General features: G+C 37.4%; 1 protein-coding gene and 1 non-coding gene across 3 annotated transcripts; one reads left to right on the top strand and one right to left on the bottom strand.

The window, feature by feature from the left end:
- The first annotated feature begins 1,971 nt into the window (after nt 1–1,971).
- On the top strand, nt 1,972–23,480 carry LOC149068319 (uncharacterized). Of its 2 annotated transcripts, none has more exons than XR_016195208.1 (2): nt 1,972–2,128; nt 12,411–16,612. XR_016195208.1 is itself a non-coding variant. In XM_089251720.1 (2 exons), exon 2 carries the CDS (start codon nt 19,787–19,789, stop codon nt 21,248–21,250), a length of 1,464 nt encoding a protein of 487 aa, XP_089107846.1. In that variant the 5' UTR covers nt 1,972–2,128; nt 19,632–19,786; the 3' UTR covers nt 21,251–23,480. The 2 variants fall into 2 exon arrangements, 1 of the variants encoding a protein (XP_089107846.1); XM_089251720.1 differs by lacking the exon at nt 12,411–16,612 and adding an exon at nt 19,632–23,480.
- On the bottom strand, nt 3,999–4,072 carry TRNAS-GGA (transfer RNA serine (anticodon GGA)). The gene has a single exon. It is a non-coding gene; the product is annotated as a tRNA-Ser (tRNA).
- Nucleotides 23,481–24,073: the final 593 nt, after the last annotated feature.

Here is a 24,073-nt window from a genome sequence, read left to right as displayed (position 1 = left end):
TCTAGAACACCACTCGTCGCAACCCCGTCGTGTTTGGTATCAAACCCCGCGAAACCGAGTGGATAAATTATATGGAACAGGTCCGAAGGTCGCCGGGTCGCTCGTTTTCGAGATGCATGGTTTTTCGTTATCTTTAAAACTACTCGTCGCAATCCCGTCCTGTTTGGTATCAAACCCAGCGAAACCGAGTAGGTAAATCATATGGAACAGGTCCGAAGGTCTCCGGCCCGCTCATTTTCGAGATGCATGGTTTTCGCTATGTCGAAAACTGCTCGTCGCAGCATCGTCGTGTTTGATATCAAACCCCGCGAAACCGAGTGGATAAAGCATATGCAACTGGTCCGGAGGTCACCGGGTCGCTCGTTTTCGAGATGCATGGTTTTCGCTATGTCGAAAACTGCTCGTAGCAACATCGTTGTGTTTGATATCAAACCCCGCAAAACCGAGTGGATAAATCATATGGAACTGGTTCGAAGGTCACCGGGTCGCTCGTTTTCGGGATGCATGGTTTTTCATTATCACGAAAACTACTCGTCGCAACCCCGTCGTGTTTGGTATCAAACCCCGCGAAACCGAGTGGATAAATCATGTAGAACTGGTCCGAAGTTTGCCGGGTCACTCATCTTCGAGATGTATGATTTTTCGTTATCTCGAAAACTACTAGTCGTAACCCCGCCGTGTTTAGTATTAAACCCCGCGAAACCGAGTGGATAAATTACATGAAACTGGTCCGACGGTCGACGTGTCGCTCGTTTTCGAGATGCGTAGTTTTTCATTATCTCGAAAAGTACACGTCGCCACCCCGTTGTGTTTGGTATCAAACCCGCGAAACCGAGTAGATAAATCATATGGAATAGGTCCGAAGGTCACCGGGTCGCTCATTTTCGAGATGCATGGTTTCGCTATCTCGAAAACTGCTTGTCGCAGCCTCGTCGTGTTTGGTATCACTACGCGAAACCGAGTAGATAAATCATATGGAACAGGTCAGAAGGTCGCCGGGTCGCTTATTTTCGAGATGCATGGTTTTCGCTATCTCGAAAACTGCTTGTCGCATCTTCGTCGTGTTTGGTATCAAACCCCGCGAAACCGAGTGGATAAACTACATGGTACTGGTCCGAAGGTCGCTCATATTCGAGATGCATGGTTTTCGCTATCTCGAAAACTGCTCGTCGAAGCATCGTCGTGTTTGATATCAAACTCCACAAAACCGAGTAGATAAATCGTATGGAACAGGTCCAAACGTCGCCGGGCTGCTCATTTTCGAGATTTGTGTTTTGCCGTTATCTCCCGGGCATGGGCCCCCGGGCCGAGCCCGGTGGCCTATGCGTTAAGACGGCATTGATGGCACCGTAAATGTGATATAATTATGTATAATCACTGAGAATTTTGAAAAGTTTGACAAATTTCCCTACATTTAGCACTTTTACCGGGAAATATCGCATAATAATTACCCAGCGTCGTTGGTGAATTTGATAATTTGATAAATTACCACAAATTCAGGCATTAGGCATTCCTCACTTCTATTTTTTTTTGCCGGTCCGCAAATTGTTTCTCCTATTTATCGGTTTTTTCATTGGTCCGCAAGTGTTATTTTTCATATTTATTTAATTTTTTGCCGAGATCCGCAATCTATTTCCCCTCGTCCACTGTTTTTTGTCGGCCGACAATCTGCATATATTTTGTTAATAAATTCAATTTTTGACGGTCCGCAAATTATTTCTGCTGTTCTTTTATTTTCGGCTAGTCCGCAAAATTAATTCTCCCATTCCCGCTGCTCGGTAAAATTTTTGTAATCGCTTTTCCCGTTGAGAATCGACTGCTCCGTCAAAACTGTTATTCGGACTGCAGTTCGTATTTTGATATCTAGGTGGTAGCACAAGCTCCAATATTCTCCAGCTAATTCTCGGCTACTTTTGAAAGCTGGAAAATTTCCGACGATCTGGCAACAGTGCTGTTTGTTGTTCACAGCTTTTGCACGTGATGTTGAAGACTGAATACGATTTCTGTGAATGAATTGATGCTTATTATGTAAAAATCTCATTGGCTGGCTGTCGCTAGATTTATTTGAACTCCTTATCGTTAATACGTTTCCTTAATTATCGTCTGGAAGGAAGATCCAGCAATACGGGTAAGCCATTTTTTTGTAAATCGTGATAGCGTTTGCTGTTTTTGCAGCCAATTACTGAAGTTGGCGATGATTTTCGCGCATTTTTTGGTAATTTATAATTTTTCCCCCCCCCTCCAATTACTTATTGTCCAAAATTTTGGGAACAGCTTCGGTATAAGGTTGGCGACTTTTTTTTTAGGCGCCAAACATGTCCGACGACCCCCATCAAAAGTCGCGAAGGCCGTTAGCCACATTACGAGCGACGAAAAAAAAAAAAAAAATTCCAAAAAAGTTCCATATTGTTTTCATTATTTTCTATGCTGGCGATTGTTTTTTTCGTCGCCCGTAATGTGTCTAACGGCCTTCGCGACTTTTGATGGTTGTCGTCGGACATGTTTGGCGCCGAAAAAAAAAAGTCGCTGGAAAATCGCCAACCTTATACCGAAGCTGTTCCCAAAATTTTGGACAATAAGTAATGTGGAGGAACAGGTGCATAATCTAGAGATTGGCGATTTCTGGCGACTTTTTTTTCGGCGCCAAACATGTCCGACGACCCGACCAAAAGTCGCCATGGCCGTTAGACACTGCGGACGCCGAAAAAAAAAATCGCCAGCATGGAAAACAATAAAAACCCATTCAAATATGAAAAATATCATGAAACAAATGAAATATAATAGTATATTTAAATAAACAACGGTCATGCATGTTGTAAAAATAAGCGTATTCTACGTAAAAAAAAATTAAAACCCGGACTATTTCCGGGTATCCAGATTCTTTTAAATAAATAACGGAAATTAAATAAAATAATGAATAAGAAAAATAAAAAGGATACAGCCCTACCGGTCGACGAAAATGTAATCCTAACGCTCGGAACGAAAAACACTAAATGACTATTCAAACATTTGAAAAGACACGCTAAAGACAACTAACGAAAGGTAATCGTATCGGGAATAATCCAAGACAACGACGCTACTGCACAAATTGAAAAAACGCCATTATCCGTTTGAATCACCCGCGCTTTAAGCGCCATCTATACTGGATGGGTAATGGAAGCTACCGAGGAACAATCTAGAACAATGACAACCCGGCAAAGCAAGTGAGAGCCCAATTGGCATTACTCAAAAGGTAATTGGGAATAATCCAAGACAACAACGCTACTGCACAAAGGGAAAAAACGCTGTTATCCGTTTGAATTGCCCGCGCTTTAAGCGCCATCTATAATGGATGGGTAATGGAAGCTTCTACAAAGAAGCTACCGAGGAACAACCTAGAACAATGACAACCCGGCAAAACAAGTGAGAGTGCCGATCGCAGAACTGAGAGCTCCGGCATTGGCGACTTATAGCGCCCTTGGCGATCTGGATTATATTGGATTTGGCTATCTGGATTATACAGCACCTGCACCTGGAGTGAAAAGTGAAACCTCTTCTGAACTCCACGAGCCCAGAAGAATTGTGCGAAACTATCGAACTTACACTGAGAAAAACGGGTAAAAGTGATTCGGGGTGACAATAACGAAATAAGTCTAAATGCTTCTTCAAACAGAGGAACCATCAAGAATGTCAGTGCTAATCAATTCTTCAAAAAGTCATCCTCTTTATCAGCAGATCAAGAGCTTGCTTTATTGATGGATATTAACCTTTCTATGCATAAGTATATGGCCCGTGATACACATGCTGCTAAATAGCACGAAAACATGCCACTTTCGTGCTATTTATATGTATTTGAATATAAATGTGATATATTATCTGTGATATACATCCACTTTCATGCATGTATATCATAGATCTAAACTGTTATGCCAACAAGCAAAAGATTACGAAGGTTTTAACAACTGGCTGTTGCGAAGATATATATATATTTTTTCTTTTGGAAAGAGAGAAAAATCAACTGCCCCTACGGGGAATCGAACCCACGTCCTTTCACTTTCCGGGTGAACGCCCTAGACCACTAGACTACAGAGGCACCGAATCTCTCAATATTTCCTTGGAGCTCGTGTACACTGAAAGGGACCGTACATGGACGGCCAGACCAGACTCAGGCCAAGCTCACAACTGCTGGCGTTGCCACCAGATGGCGACTTACACAAGGATGACGTCACTCTCCACTACCATACGAAGGTTTTAACAACTGGCTGTTGCGTAGATATATATATATATATATTTTTGGAAAGAGAGAAAATTCAACTGGCCCTGCGGGGAATCGAACCCACGTCCTTTCACTTTCCGGACTTTTTGAATTTTCTCTTTCCAAAAAAAATATACATATATATACATATCTTCGCAACAGCCAGTTGTTAAAACCTTCGTATGGTAGCGGAGAGTGACGTCATCCTTGAGCAAAAGATTTCAAGCATAAACTCTATGTCTTTACAGGATGAAAGAATCAGAATTGTTATGTTATCAGCCTGGCGTCAAAATAACAGATATCAACAGAAATCCCACTCAAGCAAATCCCAATCCACTACATAAATCCCAGTCAAATCCAGATTCATCGAACAGTGATAAAGAGCAGGCTTTTTCCCATGAATTTCATATTAGCACTTTTTTCTATTAGTCCACTTGTTTGCATGTTTTTTTTTTTCACAATTATTTGTAATTTTCGGAACGAGATATGGTAGAATGAACACTCAATCTAATTTTTATTACATGTTTATCTTAATGTAACCGAGCAATGATTGAATTTTAAGGAGCCAATCCGCATACCGGGCCGAAGAAGGCTTATCACAGGTACTGCATTTTCTTCCATAAAAAAAGAAATACTGCATTTTATAACGTTTTCTGTACAGTTGGAGTTTTGGACAGGACATGCGGGATAAACTGTCCTAAACCTCCACGTTTCAAAATGTTATGTGGAAACATTTGGTTTTTTGGGTTTTTTTTCCCATGATACTAACATATTAAAAAAATACTAGCGGAAAATAAAACTAACTAAATCAAAAATATTTCAAAAAATGGCCATCAGGTTTTTTTTTTTTAAAGTTAATCATTTCACCAAATTGATAGTTTTAAGCTAGAAATCTGATAGTAAATTAATATCACTCATATAACTGTTTAAATAAACACTGTTTTCAATATTTTTACTTCACATCTTATTTTTGCATGCATGATTATAAAGCAGATACTGCATTTAGGACAGTGCTTGTCCAAAACCCTGCCTAAAATCTATCCAAACACTTTTCTTTAAAAGATACATTATATTGACGGTATCAAATGCACATAGTCACAGTTATATTGATTTCATTATGGCAGGGCTCCCACTCATCCTACTTTTCTCGTAAAATGTCCTACTTTCTAGTTTTTGTACTACTTTTCCTACATTTTACCAAATCCTATCTACGAAATTTGTGTAATTGGTTTTAATTGAGCAGAAAATCATTGATGTATTGCCAAATATTACAAATGTTAGAGATTGCAATGAATGATTCTGCTAAAGAAGAAATTGTATCGTTTTTAAGGTTATTTGGGGGAGGGGGGTGTATGTGGACCATTTGGTTGATTAATTTTTCATTTGCTTAGTTTGAGGGTTCAACAAGTAGAGTAGTCATTAAAAACTTCTGTTTGGATGGAAAATATAATTTTATATTTACTTTCTATGGTCTTGGATAGTAAGCAGCAGTAATCATTCAAAATGGTAGAATTATGGTGCACATTTTATGTATAGGTGAAACAACAGTTTGCATTACAAAACAGTTGAATACATAGGCCTATTCTACGTTAGGTGATTCCGATGCCACCCAATAGCATTCCATCGTTTATGCCTCTGCATGCCCAAAAAACACGGAAGACAATGTACAATACTCAGCAAAGAGCTTGAAATGAAAGTACTTCTTTTTTCAAAGACTATAATTGAACTACTAAACACTGGTATTGAACAGTGAAATGTAAACAAATTCCTTTTGAAAAGGGATGGCAGTGCAGTAAAGCCATCCGGTTCGCCTTGACTTATTTACATCGGAGCTTTTAATTTACACATTTTGCAATGTGTTTTTGAAAGTGGTCTCGAAGAAGCATCATTCTGAAAAATCTTACATGCCTTCGTAATTCACTGTGCATTGTCAAAGAGAGTTGACATATTGGACTGTGGGAAGACTCCAAAAAATAAAAATAAAATGTAATTTTTATATTTTGGAGAACAGAAAAGAATTGTATGTGGTTGCGTTGCTAGTTTGCTGTTTTGGCCAAAAATTGTTTTTGTAACCAAGTCATTTCGGTCATTCTGACTTGAGTCAATGTTATAGAATACTGAAATAGTGCTATGGGGGGGGGGGGGGTGGATATATTAATGGGGAAAAAAATGTAAGATTTTTTTTTTGTTGTTATGCTATGATTATGTTTTCTAAGGAGGGGGGTACCCTCCCCATCCTATTTTTTATTCCCGCTTTTTCCTACTTTTTCTAATTTTTTGAGTGGGAGCCCTGCATTATTGTGAAACTCAACATAAATGTTATTTTTTATTAGATAGCAATATAATGATGGGAATAAATATCAATGCCGTAGTGTTTATTAAATGCAAATTGTTCTATTTTGACTTTTTCAAAAAATTTTTCTTCAAATTTTCGAGTGAACTTTCTATTTTAAATTCTCGCTTTTCAATTTTTAAAAACTAATTATAAATGAAGGAAAATATCTGAAGAAAATTAGGACACTATGTAGCACCTACACATGACTAACAGAACACAATTTCACAAACACTGATTACGCCTATGTGATGATAAAAGACTTCAAGACCCAAAATTTTTTTTAAATTTAAATTGTTGCTCTAATGAGGCTAGGAGCTAATATTTCACCGAATAAATTCAAGCTATATTTATGATTTTATCACATGGGGGGGGGGGCAGCAATAAGGAAAAACACTGTAAGAAGGCTTGTCAAAAGACTTGTCTTTAACACATTGTTTTCTTTTATTTTCATGTCCCCCGAAGTTATGCATCAATTGAAAGAATATTTTCAAATTTTGTTATGTTAGAAATCATCTTGGCACAGATAGGGCAGCTAAATTAGTTATGTGTTATCAAATGTTAAAAGGGGCAGCTGCGCTTGATTATTAGTGTTCGATTATTGCGTAAGTTTAATTTCATTCTGTAGTCATATATGTATCGCTTTTTTCTAATTTTCGTGTGAAAATTTTATTATATTTAATGTAATCAATAATATAATATAATTTATATAATATAAAGTTTAGGCCTATTATTTTACTGTAGAAGTTATCTCTTCATCAAATTGCCGTACTGTACAATACCTTGCCAAGCCTGGTTTATTGCAATTTCACTGTAATTCATGGGATAAACTAAAAAAAATGATCTCAATCAATTTAAGACAGAGAAAATATTTTTGTCTCCCCTTAGGTGGCCAAAATAACACTGTGCACCGTCAGAAAAATTTTGTCAGCTTTGCTCCCCCCACCTCCTAACACATTGGATCAGAGGCATATGCAGGAGGGAGCACGAGCCCCTATGCCCCGCCCTTTCCTCAAATGACCAAAAATTTATTTTTGATGAGACAAAATATTTAAAAAATTATCGAGAGGAAAATACTTTTATACGCCGTTATAATTTCTGTGAATCTCAATGCTATTTCCAGGCTAAGAACTCAAAAATTCTTTTTAAGAAATTTGTTGTGACCTACCCTCCTAAGCCTTTTGTGCCACCTCCAAAGGTCAATATTGTGTACACCTGATTGTGGATTACCCTTCAAAGAATATACATATGGAGTCTGACCACCAGGGGTGGTTCGAGCTTACCTGCCACACAGGTGCAAAGCCTCATGTTCCATCCCTAAAGACAACCCTGGCAGGAGGCTGATAAAGCTCTTGCCTAGGGGGCTATGGCATGAATCTTTTGAATAAGATATTATTTTGACACCTATTCTCCTAAGTGATTTAAGTGAAAAAAAAACTCTCTCTATATCAGTGTTTCCCAATCTTCACGGCACCCTCGAGAACAATATTAAAAACTTGGGGAACCTTTATTAAATACAGTTTACTACAACAAAAATCACCGCGTGAAAATGCATTAATAAAGTTTTGTTTTATTAACCATTATATATATATATAATATATGATGAATATATTTGATAATGTTTATGGCATCGAGTGCAGACAGGTGGATTGCAAGCTAAATATTCGACAAACAGTGATTTTGCTTTGAATATTAGAAAATTAACTGCTGTTGTAGGATTGAAAGGCTAACACAAAGAAATCGTCGGAGAGATCTAAAATTTGCTATAGAACAATGGAATCAGCTCGATGCCACTATTGACGACTTAGCAAAAACCATTAACCAAAATCCATCATCCCAATGTTTGGAAATTCATAACGGCTCAGCAGAAAGAGGAGAAACTAACAGAAATTAAATTGGAGCAGTGCATCTTCGGTCAAGGAAATACTAAGCGTTGTAAAAGAGCTGTGGACACTGAAGAAAAAAAATTCAAATAGTTCCAAATTACTAGAATCAGACATCAGATGAATTTCTATGAGGAATAGTACATAATTTTTAGCTGCAAGCGTAACTGCTTTTTATGACATGATAATACATTTCTCATGACGACAACATATTTGCGTTAAAACAAAAATTCTAACCACACCTTATTTTCTAAGTCATTTTAAAACATAATGAAAGTATGTATGCCAGTCCTAAGTCTGTGAAAAGTGGGAAGGGAATTTTCATTTGCAAAACACAATTACACTGCACTGAATTGTCTCGCTCTGAACTGTCGTAGATCTGATGTCAACTTATCTGATGAGTAGGCTGACCATATTTGTTCAAGAAAAATGCTGTAAATTGGGCTTCGAAATACGGGACATCGCCAAAAAGGATGACAAAAGTGAACAAATCATGAGAAAATCACAGAAAAGTAGCCAATTACGGGAAATGAATCTGCACTTGAAATTGCAGTGAATTAAAATGAAAAACATGACAAATATGTGAGATGAATATTCTAATTTGTTGTCATAATTGTCATAATATATTTTCTGAGTTGAGAGGATAAATTTTATTCTAAAATTGATGAATAAAATGATGAATAAGAAATCATGTTGGCTTCGTTGAAAATACGTGAAAAACCGGGACATTTCTACAAAAAAGTCGGGATAGCCAGAGAAACAGTAAAAACCGGGACTGCCCCGGGAAATACGGGATGTATGGTCACCCTACACCGATGAGTGTCTCATGCATGAGAGAAATTAATTCGACTTAACAAAATTTTTAAGAATTTAAGTGGACTGCTATATATATATTTTTTATTCATCTCCATAATATCTCGCTAGCTACACCCCTTTGCAGATATTGCTGCACCCCGCTTGGGAAACACTGCTCTTTATGTTCCTCTTGAAATTTCACTGTGATTGGGTTAAGGCTATTCATTTCAGAGAAGAAGAGAGAAAAGCAGAAGAATTTTCTCATCACAGTTTGTTTAAAAATTGCTCTTTCTAGTTCTTCATCTGAGAGTACATGCTGTGTTTCCCCAAAAATAAGCCCTAGCATGATTTTTCAGGATGCTTCTGATATAAGCCAGCCGTACTCCGGAAATAAGCCCTAGCTAAAATCGTCAATGAGATGCATTTAGCATGTCATTGTGATCATGACGGACGTATTGAACTATATAAATACAAATACAACGCCACAACAGGCAAAATGCCCAACGAGGTGGCTGATAAAAAGATGCCCATAAAAATATGGATGTCATATATTTAAAAAATACAGCAACCCAATTGAAAATGCAATTAACACAAATTACGAACAATATATACACATGATAAAATATTATACAACGCCCATAAAGAATACTTATGGTTGTCTTATTCTAAGAATGGATAGCTTCTCGATTTACCCCAACATGTTTATCGTATTTCTTTTTAATATATAATAAAATTATGATGGTTTTATTATTATTTATTATCAAATAAATAATATAAATAGAGGATATTATTAGAATTTATACTAGAAATAAGTTATAATGTAAACAAAAATTCAATTTTCGTTAACACCAAAGTAGGCTTCCTTACATGATAGTTGAATGTCTACGTAAACAGGTAAATTTGAAACTGTGACTTTCATCAAAGAAAACGAAGAAAATTACTACTCACAGCATTTCTGATGATAAATAAAAAACAGCATGGCCGGAATTACGCAATTAAAGTTATAGAAAAATGTTTTATAACACTTGAAAAATTCAACCAGTTAGTTAAGGTTGTCTTGATCCTTTCCCTTCTCAATTTATTTTATCTTTGATTCTAAATTGAAATCCATTCACCCAGGTTCGAATAAATATTACAGGACGAATACAAGGGTTTAACCATTCCATAAGACAAGAGGAAAACAACACAACACTTCAATGAACAAAAATAATCAGAATCAAGGTTTTAAGTTTAAAAGAATATTTAATTTTAACAATTGAAAAGGTTATATAGCAGGGGTGCAAGAGCTGCGCCAAACTGTGCCGAAACGGTTCTCTTGCTACACGGTGCTCCAAGGCGCCGAATCCCTGCGCATTTGCTCCAATTCTTGTTTGTGGTTCGCGGAGGTACCGCTAATGCACTGTAGTACGTCAAACACCCTTAATTTAGAAAAAGGATTATGAAAATTTTGTTCACGGGACGCGTTCTTTCCGAGACACGGAAAAAGATACGGGGGGCGGGAGAAACTTCAAATTTTTTTTCACTTCCCACCATCTACCACAATCGCGTTATCTCTTGACCTTGGAAAGTAGTTATACTACCTTGAAGTATAACGTCCTGTATTGTTATTGATATAACCGGCGGGCTATCGAAGTCCCTGAATGAATATGCCAAATTTTCCGACCGTTTTTTCTCCTGCTGGTTATAGGTTATATACTGAAAATAACGGTAATTTCGCGGCTGCCAACCTGCGTTCAAAGACGGCATACACCGAAAAGGGGATTGGTTTACTCGTTTAAATTACCGAAATTTTTCGGAGATCGTTGGAAAAAAATAGGATCTGTAAAAACTCCAGCTAAAATATTCATAGTTTTGTCATCTATCCACTATGCGGTCGTGTGGTTATCGTAACAATTTCACATCGCGAAAATCCAGATTTGGCGGACAGGGCCGGCTCGAGGGCTTAATCACACCCCCTGAAAAACAAACATTACCTTATATGGCTCGATGACCATCTCCTTACAACCCTTACAACTCTCTTGCAACCCTTTGTAATTCAATCCGTGTTTCTCATCTGGGGTCCCAAGTCAGCAGTACCGTGTACAACTGTATCTTAAGGCCTAAACTTTCTATAGAATAGATTTTGCTTTCCACTATTATTATTGTTATTATATGATACCTTAAAATATACAATTAAATATAGATATAATCATATGATTAATTATGCAAGATTCCACTGTACAAATAAAACAAAGCAAATCCATTCAATATAATAATCTTTTCTTTTCTCTACAATTAAAACTATTTTAATGTTAAGTTAATGTTATGTTATGATGAATTTTGACAATTCAACATTACAAGGTTACATTCGAGCAAATGTTACCAAATAGGCTTATTGGTTGTTTTTCAAGTTTTATAAAAGAACTTTTTAAAACTTTCATAATGTATTACATTATAAAAGTTTTCTTCAGGAACTTCTCTGGGAATGAGCACCTTCCCCCTTCCCCCCCCCCCCTCCAACAATGTACTCTGCACAAAGTCCTGTAATTTCATTAAAATTATCACTTTTCGCCAGTTGACTTCCCTCACAAAAATATCTTAAAAAGTACTCTTTTCTCAGGTGGCTATAATTTTATTTTTAACCCTTATAGCAACAATCCTGAGATATCTTGGGTTCTTAAAATTCTCTCAAAATGCCATTGACGAGCCCAAATAAAGTGATGGGTTTTCTTTGCCTGATATATTTTCCCATCCTGCCAATCAACTGCCAATGGGCGAAGTCGGCTTCTGTTCAGAGTATTATAACAGGGGGTGGGGGGGAGGTTTTTTTCCTCTTTCATTCCAGAGTTGTATATGTTCACAGCATAAGTAACAGAAAACAAGTTTTTTTTTTCTTCATTTTTATTTTAGTTTTTGGGGGAAAAGCACTTATCATTGTACAGAGATTGGGAACAATATCCCTCTTGAAAATGGGTGGCAATTTCTATAATTTTTAGTGATTTCCACTGTGCCAGTTGTCATGTGGATCAGGAAAGTTTTAAAAACCACTTAAAGGGCTGACAAAAGCAACTTTCAATCTATAGTATTTGAAAGCTCTGCAAGTTTGTACTAATTTTTCATTTCTATTTTATCTATCATAAGCTAGAGCAGTTGTAGATTTTCTGACGGTGATACCTCTTTTTTGCAGGCGATCAAAGACTATCATTAGAATCCCAGGATGAAACAGCCTATTTTTGCAAGTGGATATGCAGAGATAATTTTCTTATCAACATAAAACTTTGTAAGAATCGTGAAAAATAGAAGGGATTTGGTTTATCTACTCTGTTCAAGCAGATCTTTGATACTATGGATAAATCGTCTGTGAGATTACACAATAATTATGATGTATATGTAGACAACGCCAGTTGTCCTCCGTTATTCACAACAACACTGAAACACTCTGGATCTACCATTTCTGATCACTCTATTACTGAAGAAAGCTCACACGACTGTGAATGTTGCGGGAAAACATTCTTGCGAAGGTATGATTTAGAAATGCACAAAAACAACCACGTCACAGAAAAAATACATCAGCATAATATCTGTGATAAAACACACTGGGAAGGCCACACTGGAGAGAAACTATGTGAGTATGAAAATAGCTGTAAAAAGTTTTCTGGAAACTCTTCCTTGGATGGACACAAAAGAGTCCCTGAGGAGAAACCATATGAGTGTGATGTTCATTACAAAAACTTCACGAACAAACGAACAATTCTAACTTGAGTATGCACAAAAGATTGCACTCTGGAGAAAAACCATACAAATGCAATTTTTGTGGTAAAAATTTTTCTGCAAACTCTTCCTTGAGAAAACACAGAAGAACACTGGAGAAAAACCATACGAGTGTGATATATGTGGTAAAAAATTTTCAGTATTGTCTTATTTACAAAGACACATAAGAGTCCACACTGGCGAGAAACCATATTGACAAAGTTTTTTGACAAATCTTCCTTGATTACATGCAAAAGGATCCACACTGGAGAAAAACCATATGAGTGTGATACTTGCGGTAAAAAGTTTTCTATAAAATCTTCCTTCAGTAGACACAAACGAATCCACACGGGAGAGAAACCATATCAGTGCAATGTTTGTTGCAAAAACTTTACGAACAATTTTAACTTGAGTGTGCACAAAAGATTGCACTCTGGAGAAAAGCCATATGAGTGTGATGTTTGTGATAAAAAGTTTGTGCGAAAGTCTCATTTGAATAAACATAAAAGGATCCACACTGGTGAGAAACCCATAATGAGTACAACATTTGAGGCGAAAAATTTTCAGCCAACTTCTACATGAACGTACACAAAACAGTTCACATGGGAGAGAAACCATTTGAATACGATGTTTTTGTTGTGGTAAATAGTTTTCGCTATCGGGCCTCACTTAGAAAGACACAAACGTGTCCATACTGGGGAGGGGGGGGGGAGACAAACCATATGTGAATGTGATGTTTGTGGTAAAAAGTTTTCTCAATTGGGGAAGGGGCTCACTTACAAAGACACAAAAGTGTTCATTAGGACTGGGCAATATTGAAAATTTTACATCACGATATATGCAGAGCTCCCTCTCAAAAAATTAGAAAACAAAGAATAAGAAAAATTAGATTTAAGACAGACGAACCCCCCCCCCCCCAAGACAACTAAATCATAGCCTTAAGGAAAAAAAATCGAAAACCCATCTATTTATTTTTTAAATTAGTTTTTTTATAGCACCATTTTAGTATCTTATAAGATTGACTCAAGCCAAAGCAAAATGACAGAAATGACATGATAAAAATAATTTTGGGCTAAAACATTGTACTAGCAACCACATGTCCACTTTTCTCCCTCTTCTCACAATATATCTGTATATTACATTCTTTTTTTTTTTCAAGGTATCAGGTCTGTAGATCTGTCAACTCTTTTCCTCGATGCACAGTCAATTATAAAGACATGTATGTTTTCTTAAGAATGACACTCCTTCGAGACCACTTCCTAAAGCGCAGTGCAAATTTTGTAAGCGCTTGCCATCCTTTTTTGAAAGGAATTTGCTCACATTTTATCAGTATTACTATTATTTCAGTGTTTAATGCCAAAGTTATCGTTTTTGAAAAATGAAGCATTTTCATTTCCAGAGTTTTGTGAACATTGTTTATGCCCGCATGTTCTAAAAATACAATTGAATGCTATTGGGTAGCATCAGAACCTAGAATAGGTCTATGTATCCAACTGCTTTGTTATGCAAACTGTTGTTTCATCTATACACAAACTGTGTACCAATGATTTTAAATTATGAATGTTAGTTACTGTACAAGACCATGAAGTAGTAAATACAAAATTATTTTTTCTATCCAGATAGAAGTTTTTAATTACTACTCAAGACATTTATACAAATTGAGTTTTTGAACCATCATGCTAAGCCAATAGAAAAAAAAATAGTAAACCACATAGCCTCACACACATCCCCAAATAACCTTAAGAAACTATATAACTTTTGCTTTGGTAGAACCATTAATTGTGATCCACTACATTTGTGTTATTGTGTAACATTTCAATGGTTCCCTATTGATTAAAAAAATACAAAAGTTTTGTTGACAAGATTTGGCTGAAAAAAGGTAGGATAAAACCTAGAAAGTAGGAAGTTTTACCAAAAAGTAGGAAATAGTAGTAGTGTAATGATATATCCATGTCATTTTGACCATAAGTGAATACAGGCTTCTCAAACATGGGGGAGGTGCCCCCTCCCAGTATCTTCCTATGACGCTCACTCAAATTCTGCGTTAAACTTCTTTTTTAGCTTTAATGCATGCTGCTTTCTATAATAGACTGTATTGATTGATAATTTTCATTTACAGAGAAGAAAAGACATCCTCTGAGATAAGTCGCCATCTGCTGGCATTGTCAGCAATTGTGAGCTTTAGCCTGAGTTAGATCTGACCGTCCATGTACGGTCCCGTTTAGTGTACACGAGTTCCAGGGAAAGATTGAGATATTCGTTGCCTCTGTAGTCTAGGGCGTTCACCCAGCAAGTGAAAGGACGTGGGTTCGATTCCTGGCAAGGGCAGTTGAATTTTCTCTCTTTCCAAAAATATACCTTCGCATCAGCCAGCTGTTAAAAAACCTTTGTAAGAAAACACATGCTATCCATTAGCACTAACCTTAACCATTTCTCACAATTAACAGATCTTGTCGTATAGCCCAATAAGCCAGGACGAGGCTTAGATGATGCTAATTATTTTTTGAGGAAAAGAAAATTGACAAAAATATCTTCAAAAATTCTTATTTTGAGTAAGCAAAACTAACTGTTCAGCGGTAGAAACTGATGTAACAAAATCGAGCAAACACACTCACTACATTGGTGATACTAATATAACAACAACACACATGCACACTCACTATATCGGCGAAATTGATATAACATCAAAATTAACGATACATCGCAGTGTTCGAAATAGGAATATCAATCTGGGCCTTAAATCGATATATCATCCATGCTAGCGGGGCAAACCATACGAGTCTTCTAAATTGGGGGAAGGGGCTCACTTACAAAGACAAAAGTGTCCACACTGGAGAGAAACCATATAAGTGCGAAGATTGTGGTAAAATGTTTTCTGACAACTTTTCCCTTGGTTGGACACAAATGAAGAAAACCCATGTGAGAGTGCGATGTTTGTAGCAAAATGTTTTCACAATTGCCTCACTTGAATGAGTATGAAAGGATCCACACGAGGAAATATACATGAGTGCTGCGTTTGTGGTGAAATATTTTTGTGATTGTTTAACTTAAATAGACACGAAATACTCACACGAACAAGAAAAACTATATGGGGGTAGAGAGAAGTTTGTTAAGACTTATAAAAAGAAAATACCACTTTAGCTAGAATTCAGAATATTATGAAACAAATCCCTATGCAAATTTCACACTTAGGTAGGTTGCACACTGGAGCGATACAACCTGCCACTCGACGCGGTTTGGTTAAGAAAACAAATTCAAGTTTTTTTACCAATCATTGATGAGTGGCAAGTTGCATCGCTTATGGTATTGGTCCAGTGGGCAATGCGCCTTATGGCATAAAAGTTTCATTAGATGTGTATTTTAAAATATATGACATCCATATTCGTTATGGCCAACTTTTCCTCGTTGGTCATTGTGGTGTTGTATTTGTATAAATGTGGTTACAGAGTTAGTGCCACATGGTTGCTTTAATGTTTTGTTAGTTTCTTCAACATTCTGGATGTGAAACTCTATGTTCATAGAAATCATATAAGTTCATGTCGTTTCTTTGTTTTTTGCCTTTATAGTTGTATTCTGTATCGAGCTTCGTTTTTATTAAACATATAGCAACAGCGGATTTCAGTTTCACAGTTTTTTTTTTTTCTTTTTGCAGATTAATTTACAGTAGAATCTTGCTAACCTGGCACATATATAACCAGGGTGTGCCGGATCACTGGAACATAATTAAAAAAGCCCCACGATAAGCTCATATATTAATGCCCGTGATACACATGCTACTGAAAAACCTTATTCAATTGCCACTAGGTATCGTGCTTGCTGTGCGTATATATTTGCTAGGACCTAGCACAGCCAGAGGCTTGCTTGTTATAGGCATACTTTTGATGTTTGTGTGTGCCACACTCAATACTTGATGAGGAAGGATATGTAATTTTTTGTATTTGAGAAATGGATGTGATAAATGCAAAATTCATCAGTCTTTATGAATGAATGTGAAAATTTGATTTTTACCACTTTTCTGCGAATCTCGAAAATTTAACATTTTTTGAGGCCAAAATAAGTAGTAGCGATTATGCTGAGCACTTGAGAACTCTACATTTTTTCACTAAGTACACGGTACTTGAATAATTAACCTCTTCATTAAAATTTAAGAAAAAATTGTGTTGTTATAGGGGCCATTCAAGTATTACGTTGGCATCGAGGGGGGAGGGGGTTTCCGATTTGCTGATTGACAAGGAAGGAGGGGGGTTTGGATAATGCTTACGTCATCAACCACCCTTTACGAAAATATGAAATATTTTTAATATCTTACTCGGTGCGCCAAAAACAAGATAAACCTTTCGATAGTTTGTGGGCACTTGAAGTAACATTCTCCCTATTGATAAGTGCCCTACAGAGCCACTCTAATGATCTCTAAATGATGTTTCGCGAATCCAAGTGGTCCGGAAATATGTCAGTGTAGCTTAGGTGCTCTGGAACTGTGCCACGCATCTCTCAAGTGGTCCGTAATTATATGCTGTGGGTAACTTGAGTGATGTAGAACCGCACCGGGGCAATACCTTCTAGAGTAGCGTTTCTTAGCCTTTTTTTGCCTGTGACCCCCCCCCCCCCCCTTAACCATTTTTTTCTCTTGTGGCTCCCCTGTCTTACCCTGAGTCTTGAACTCTCATGTAGAAGCAAAATCCTTTATACGTATTGAAATAATTTTTTTATTGAATTTATACTGAACGAAAATTTTGCAAAGAAAATTGGCCTAGAATTTATTGATCTCCCCTCTAGTCCGAGTTCTATCAGGACCGTCTCAACATCATGCCCCCTCAGGCAAAGTGATGGTGTGGTAGTGTCATACTTAGCAGGAAATAAACAGCCTACATATTTCCTACTTATTTTCAAAATTTATTGTACTATACAAAATATCATATAAGGTGGGGTCACTTATGGACGAGGCCCCCGGGCATGAACCCTCACAAGAGTGGGACTGTCAGAGCTGCAGCCCGAGGCCTGATATGGTTTTCATCATTTTTTTTGTTTTTCGCGCAATAATTTAATATAGAGAAGGGACCTGCGAAAAACCCCATTCTAAGGAACTTGTTGCAAAATGTAGGTGGTGAGGCCCGAGTAGGTCCATGCCCTAAGACGGCCCTGGTTTTATGGGTGGTTTTGTCACTAATATGAAAGCTTCATTTCTTCACACCTTAATTTTTCTTCTCAGCTCTCTGAAGCTCTCCAAACCACATGTCATGGCTCCTTTTTCCATTTTCTTCCGTGACCCCCTTGAAGTATCCCAGTACCACTATTGAGAAGCACTGTTCTAGAGCATACCTTCTGCCCTAGATGGTATTGACCGGGGCCACTTAAGTGCTCTGAAACTACGTCATATGTCTGTACAGGGATAGATGGATCTTCTTTGCGTGCAAAAGCAAGAGTTTATGGAGGGGTATATTGTTTGAGAAGAAAGAGGTAAAGGGAGAAATTCCTCACTTTTTAAATGGGATTATAAAGTTGTGTAGAATGTGCGAATCTGTGCAAAATTTTGTAGAAAAGCAATTAAATAAAGCTATATGCAGAATTTTGTCGGGGGGAGGGGTGTTTCGAAATTTTTTTCCTTCTGGCGGGGGTTTTACATTTTCCCCCCACAAAATAACACTTATAACCTCGGCTTGGGGGTTAGAACCCTGAAACCTCCTTTGCGTACGCCAATGAAGCTGTAGCAAAGCGAGCAATAAAGCTGTCTAATGGTGATGCAATTTCCCATTTCTCGGAAATGGGAAATTGCCTCCTAAAAAGGAGGCAAAAGCAAGTGTTATCGGATAAGTTGTTTTTCAAAGTCACACAAAAAGAATTAGTTTTCAAACAACAGAGATTCCGTAAATTTTCGTAAATGATATTCCTCCTTTCTTGACTCATTTAGAGTAAGTTAATTTATATACATTATCGTTTTGTATGTTTATTTACAAAGTTACTATATTATATATATTTAATTCTAATATTTATTATTATTGTGTAGCATTATTACCTGAATGTCGTTTTTATTAGTAATTTTTATGTGAAAGAATAATTGTGGAGCGAATCATCCGAGTTTCCATTATTTCCTACGGAGGGAAGTTTGATTCGATAAATACAAGCGATTTGGAAAACAAGCATGTTGGCAGAATGAATTAAGATCTTTAACAGAAGTTCCACGATATTTCACTGGGCAATTTTTTTTTTCCAGTTAGCGCTTTCGAAAATATTTCACTTCTAATTGGTTCTAATTCATTTGATTAAAAGCAATTAAATGGCAAATGATTAAAAGCAATTCTATGAAGTTGGAATTCAATCCATTTGATGAATTAAATTAGTGACTTAAAATTTCCTACGGATTCGCACGTCTTCGTTTCCTCTTGAGGAATCACTTTGGGAACAAGCACCCCTCTCTTCCCACCCCAGCAATATGCTGCAGGAAATCCTGCATTTTCACTTGAATTTCTGCTTTGAAACATTTCCAGCCGGTTGACTTCCCTTAAGAATCTCTTAAAAACACTCTTCTCTCATGTGGCCACAATTTTATTTTAAAAAACTTTTTTTTAACCTATAATTTTTGAAACCTCCATGCATAGATAAACTAGAAATGAATAAATTGATTGTAGATTTTCTGACGGTGATACCTCTTCTCTTGCAGGCAGTTGAGAACTATCACCAGAATCCTCAGGATGAAACAGCCGATTTTCACAAGTGGATCTGCGGAGATCATTTTCGTATCAATATAAAACTTTATAAGAATCGTGGAAAATAGGATTCGGTTTTTCTGCTCTGTTCAAGCGGATCTTTGATACTATGGATGGATCATCTGTGAGATCACAAGGTGACGATGATGTAGATGAAGGAAATGCCAGTTGTCCTCCGTTATCCATAATACTGGAACGCTCTGAATCTACTGTTTCCAATCACTCTAACACTGAAGAAAGCTTGTATGACTGTGAATGTTGCGGAAAAACATTCTTGCGAAAGTATGATTTAGAAAAGCACAAAAACGACCACACTACAGAAGAAACACATCAACGTGCTATCTATGATAAAACATGTTCTGAAATCAGTGATTTAAACAGACAAAAAAGTGTACATCCCCGAAAGAAGCCACATAAGTGTGGTATCTGTGGTAAAACATTTTTGGCAGCAGGTGATTTACACAGGCACAAGAGAGTGCACACTGGAGAGAAGCCACATGAGTGCGATATCTGTGGTAAAACGTTTTCTCAATTGGGCAATTTACACAATCACAAAAGAGTTCACACCACAGAGAGGCCGCATGAGTGCGGTATGTGTAGTAAAACGTTTCCTCGACTCGCTGCTTTGGAAAGGCACATAAAAATCCACACCGGAGAGAAACCACATTCATGTGACATTTGTGATAAAATGTTTTCTGAAATAAGCTATTTAAAATCGCATAAATTAGTCCACACAGGAGAGAAGCCACATAAGTGTGATATCTGTAGTAGAATGTTTGCTAAAACCAGCACTTTGAACATGCACAAAAGAATCCACACGGGAGAGAAGCCACATGAGTGTAATATCTGTGGTAAATCGTTTTCTCAAATCAGCAATTTGAATATGCACAAAAGAACTCACAATAACTGTGGTAGAACGCTTGCTAATACCAGCAGTTTGAACATGCATGAATATGTCCATACTAAAGAAGGGATACACGAGTGTGACGTCTGCGGAAAAAAATTCTTTCGAGTAGGAGACTTGATCTCACACAAAAGAACCCACACGGGAGAAAAACCATACGAGTGTGACCTTTGTGATAAAAAGTTTTCTAGGACCACCAATTTGGACATGCACAAAAGAATCCACACTGGGGACAAGCCGTATCAGTGTGATATCTGTGGTAAAACATTTTCTCGACTAGGCGTTTTAACAATCCATAAAAATGTCCACACTGGAGAGAAACCGCATAAGTGTGAAATCTGTGGCAAATCCTTCACTCAAATGGGCAGTTTGAATATGCACAAAAGAATCCACACGGGAGAGAAGCCACATGAGTGTGATAGCTGTGGTAGAACGTTTGCTAGAACGAGCATTCTGAACATGCACAAAAGAGTCCACACTACAGAGAGGACACACGAGTGCGACATCTGTGGTAGAAAATTCTCTAGAGTAGACAATTTGAACCAACACAAAAGAACCCACACGGGAGAGAAGCCATACGAGTGTGACCTTTGTGATAAAACATTTTCTAAAACCAGTCATTTGATCACGCACAAAAGAATCCACACTGGCGAGAAGCCACGCGAGTAACATTGCCACAAGTTTCCTTTTGATTTCAGTGGATTGATTTCGAATGAAATTTCAAGTGGTAGCCAAAAGATTTGGCATAAAAGTATTTCTAAGTTTTACCACTACTTCTAAGAGTATGAACCCCAGCTTCCAGCAAGAACAGTCGAATCTTGTTATAACGAACTCCAAGAGACTGAAGAAATAATTTTGTAATAACGAAATTTCGTTATAAAGGAATTCCAAATTTTTAGATTGTTCCTATGTCAAAATGTAAAATCATCTGGGGGATTGGAAAAGTTTTCGTTAAAACGAGATTTTAGCTATAACGGTATTCGTTAAAACAGGAATCGACTGTAGCATTAAGAATGGGAAAGAAGGCATAAGGAAATGAAAGCACATCAAAAGTGTCTTTAAAAGTTATTCAATCGCCCTGCGTTCTAATAACAGACTCTACTCTTCATGGACTCGTACGTTCATACTATGCATATTATTACTACATTCTGCCATTGACTGCATTCAAAGTGTTATTTTCATAATGTTGTCAGAAAAACATGTGCCACTTTGGTCATATATTAGTTTTTTGATGAGTTAAATGAATGCGGATCATTTTGTCATTTTTTTGTGCGCCATTCATCAGTTGCGCAATGATTTTATGTTTATGATTTCACCACGGTGGCTAGTGTTGCATTTTGTCTCGTCTCAGCAATCATTTATTGTCGACAGCTGTTACTCCTTTAGCCATCGAGCTTCTGATCTTTATGAAGCAAATGAGTGCTGAAATGACTTAAATCGTCCTGAGCATTTCGGTGCTTCAATTTTGTGTCTGCGAGCAGTAGAAATCGAGATATGAAGAACTTATCAGGTGAATTAAAAAAGGTCCTCAGTTTGAAAGAACTATACAGGGCAATTCAGAAAAGATGGGAAAAACTTTAAGGAGTACACACTTATACAAACAATTGTCATCAAAGAAGGCATGGTCTAACATGAAATGCAAACGTTAAAATTTCATTTCTGTTGAAATTTATCTGAAGAAAAAGAAACCGTATGCAAGATCTGCGTCACAGTGAATAAAAGACGAGGATGCCAGCCCTGTGAAGTTACTCCAACGTGCAACCGTTCTAACAGTTGTAACATACGGTATAACTTCACGGGCTTGTTTTGAAACATGCTAGCGCGTTTGCGTTTCATGTTAGACCATGCATTCTTTGATGACAATTGTTTGTATTGGTGTGTACTATCACCTCTTAAAGTTTTCCCCATCTTTTCAGAATCACTCTGCAAAAGACCCAGTGCTTGTCTAGCGCCATAAGCACGGGCTGCTTTGGCCCGGATATCCTTCTTTGCTCTGAAACTATAGAATAATAAAATGTACTGTAATCACTTGTTACTGTGGCCCGCTTTTATAAAACTTTTTTTTGTTTAATCTTATGCTAGTAAATCACAAATGAAATAAATACTGAGATTTAAGGTAATTTTTAGATACTTTATGACCAAGTCTTTCTCTCAAAGACTGCGATATAACGAATCCAGTTTCTATAATTTTTAAAACATGCTTGAAGCAATACAACCGATGGAAACGTGCTCTCACATGTCAATGCAAAAATACACTTTATTTATTCTTAGTTTACACTGATGGTGCTTTGTCAAAAGAAAATCCTCGCACAAACGAAACGAATTCTTTGACTACAACAAAGCATGTGTATTTAACAGGGTTATGAAAACAGCATTGCTGCGACCTAGCAGCTCTATTGAAGGTGGGTTTGCCTAACTACGGCCTGGCGGAATCGCCGACTGCTGTGCAAACCTGAAGCAATCAGCTTAAAGAATGCATGCTTCAGTCATTTTTTCATTTTGGATCAAAATTACACATTAGGGTTAAAGTAGCCTGTGTTTACTGTACTCTAATTACTGTGTACAAACCCATTTTCATAACTTTTTTTTTAAGTAGCAGCACTAAGCTATATAAGCAACCCCCAGAGCATGCATTTATTTTCTCGAAGGTAAAAACAAATTACGTCGTACTCTGGGGAGCACCATTATCATCTCGCGAGTAGCAATTCGGTGCTCCTGGGGCTTACAATAAGTATTTTACATTCTTACATTGAAGAAAAAAACTGAAGACATTTATGTATGCATATACATACATGTATTTGCATATATTTACACACACATTTTATTAGATACGTTAATAATTTGATCGTTTTTGTCGCACCATATGGTCATTTTCTGTCCCTTGCAAAATAACACTATAATCTTGGCTTGAGGGAGGTTAGAACCCCAAACCCCCCTCCCCCCCCCCCCCACTTTGCGTAAGCCAATGTGTGCAATATAGACATTTTGCTTTCGATTCTGTATACTTCTGTTGAAGACGGAAGAGGATTTAGAAATTTCAGAGACATCAAGAGACCGATTGGCGAAACCAATTAAACAGTGAAACTAAACGATTTAATGTGTGTATCTTGATACTCCAGACATCGAAAATTTTTAAATTGCCTGCTATTACATTATGGCTACAATCAGGCGAGCGATCGAAGAAGGTTACAATAAAACCTTTGGGGCCGTTCCATGGGCGGAGATACGGGGGGGGAGGGGATGCCCGCTCCCAGCGTCAATCATGGAGCCAACTGATCTAATGTATATGAATTGGCATCATCATGCCCTCCCCAGCTTTCATGTCTATCTCCGCCTATGGGCCGTTCAGTAAGCAAATTTTTAGCCATTTTTGACCCTCCCCCGCCAGTAAAATTTCGTCATCAGCTCTGCCCCTCTGAATCCTAACGCATACTGGTGGGATCAGAGACGCACACGGGGGGGGGGGGCTCGTGCCCCCCTCCCACGATCAAA

This window comes from Pholcus phalangioides, unplaced genomic scaffold, assembly GCF_987345545.1.
Source record: "Pholcus phalangioides strain wild (caught in Gottingen) unplaced genomic scaffold, Ppha-v1.0 ptg000027l_1, whole genome shotgun sequence".
Taxonomy (NCBI): domain Eukaryota; kingdom Metazoa; phylum Arthropoda; class Arachnida; order Araneae; family Pholcidae; genus Pholcus; species Pholcus phalangioides.
The sequence above is the reverse complement of the archived record's forward strand: the minus strand, read 5'-3'. Positions and strand labels throughout refer to the sequence as shown.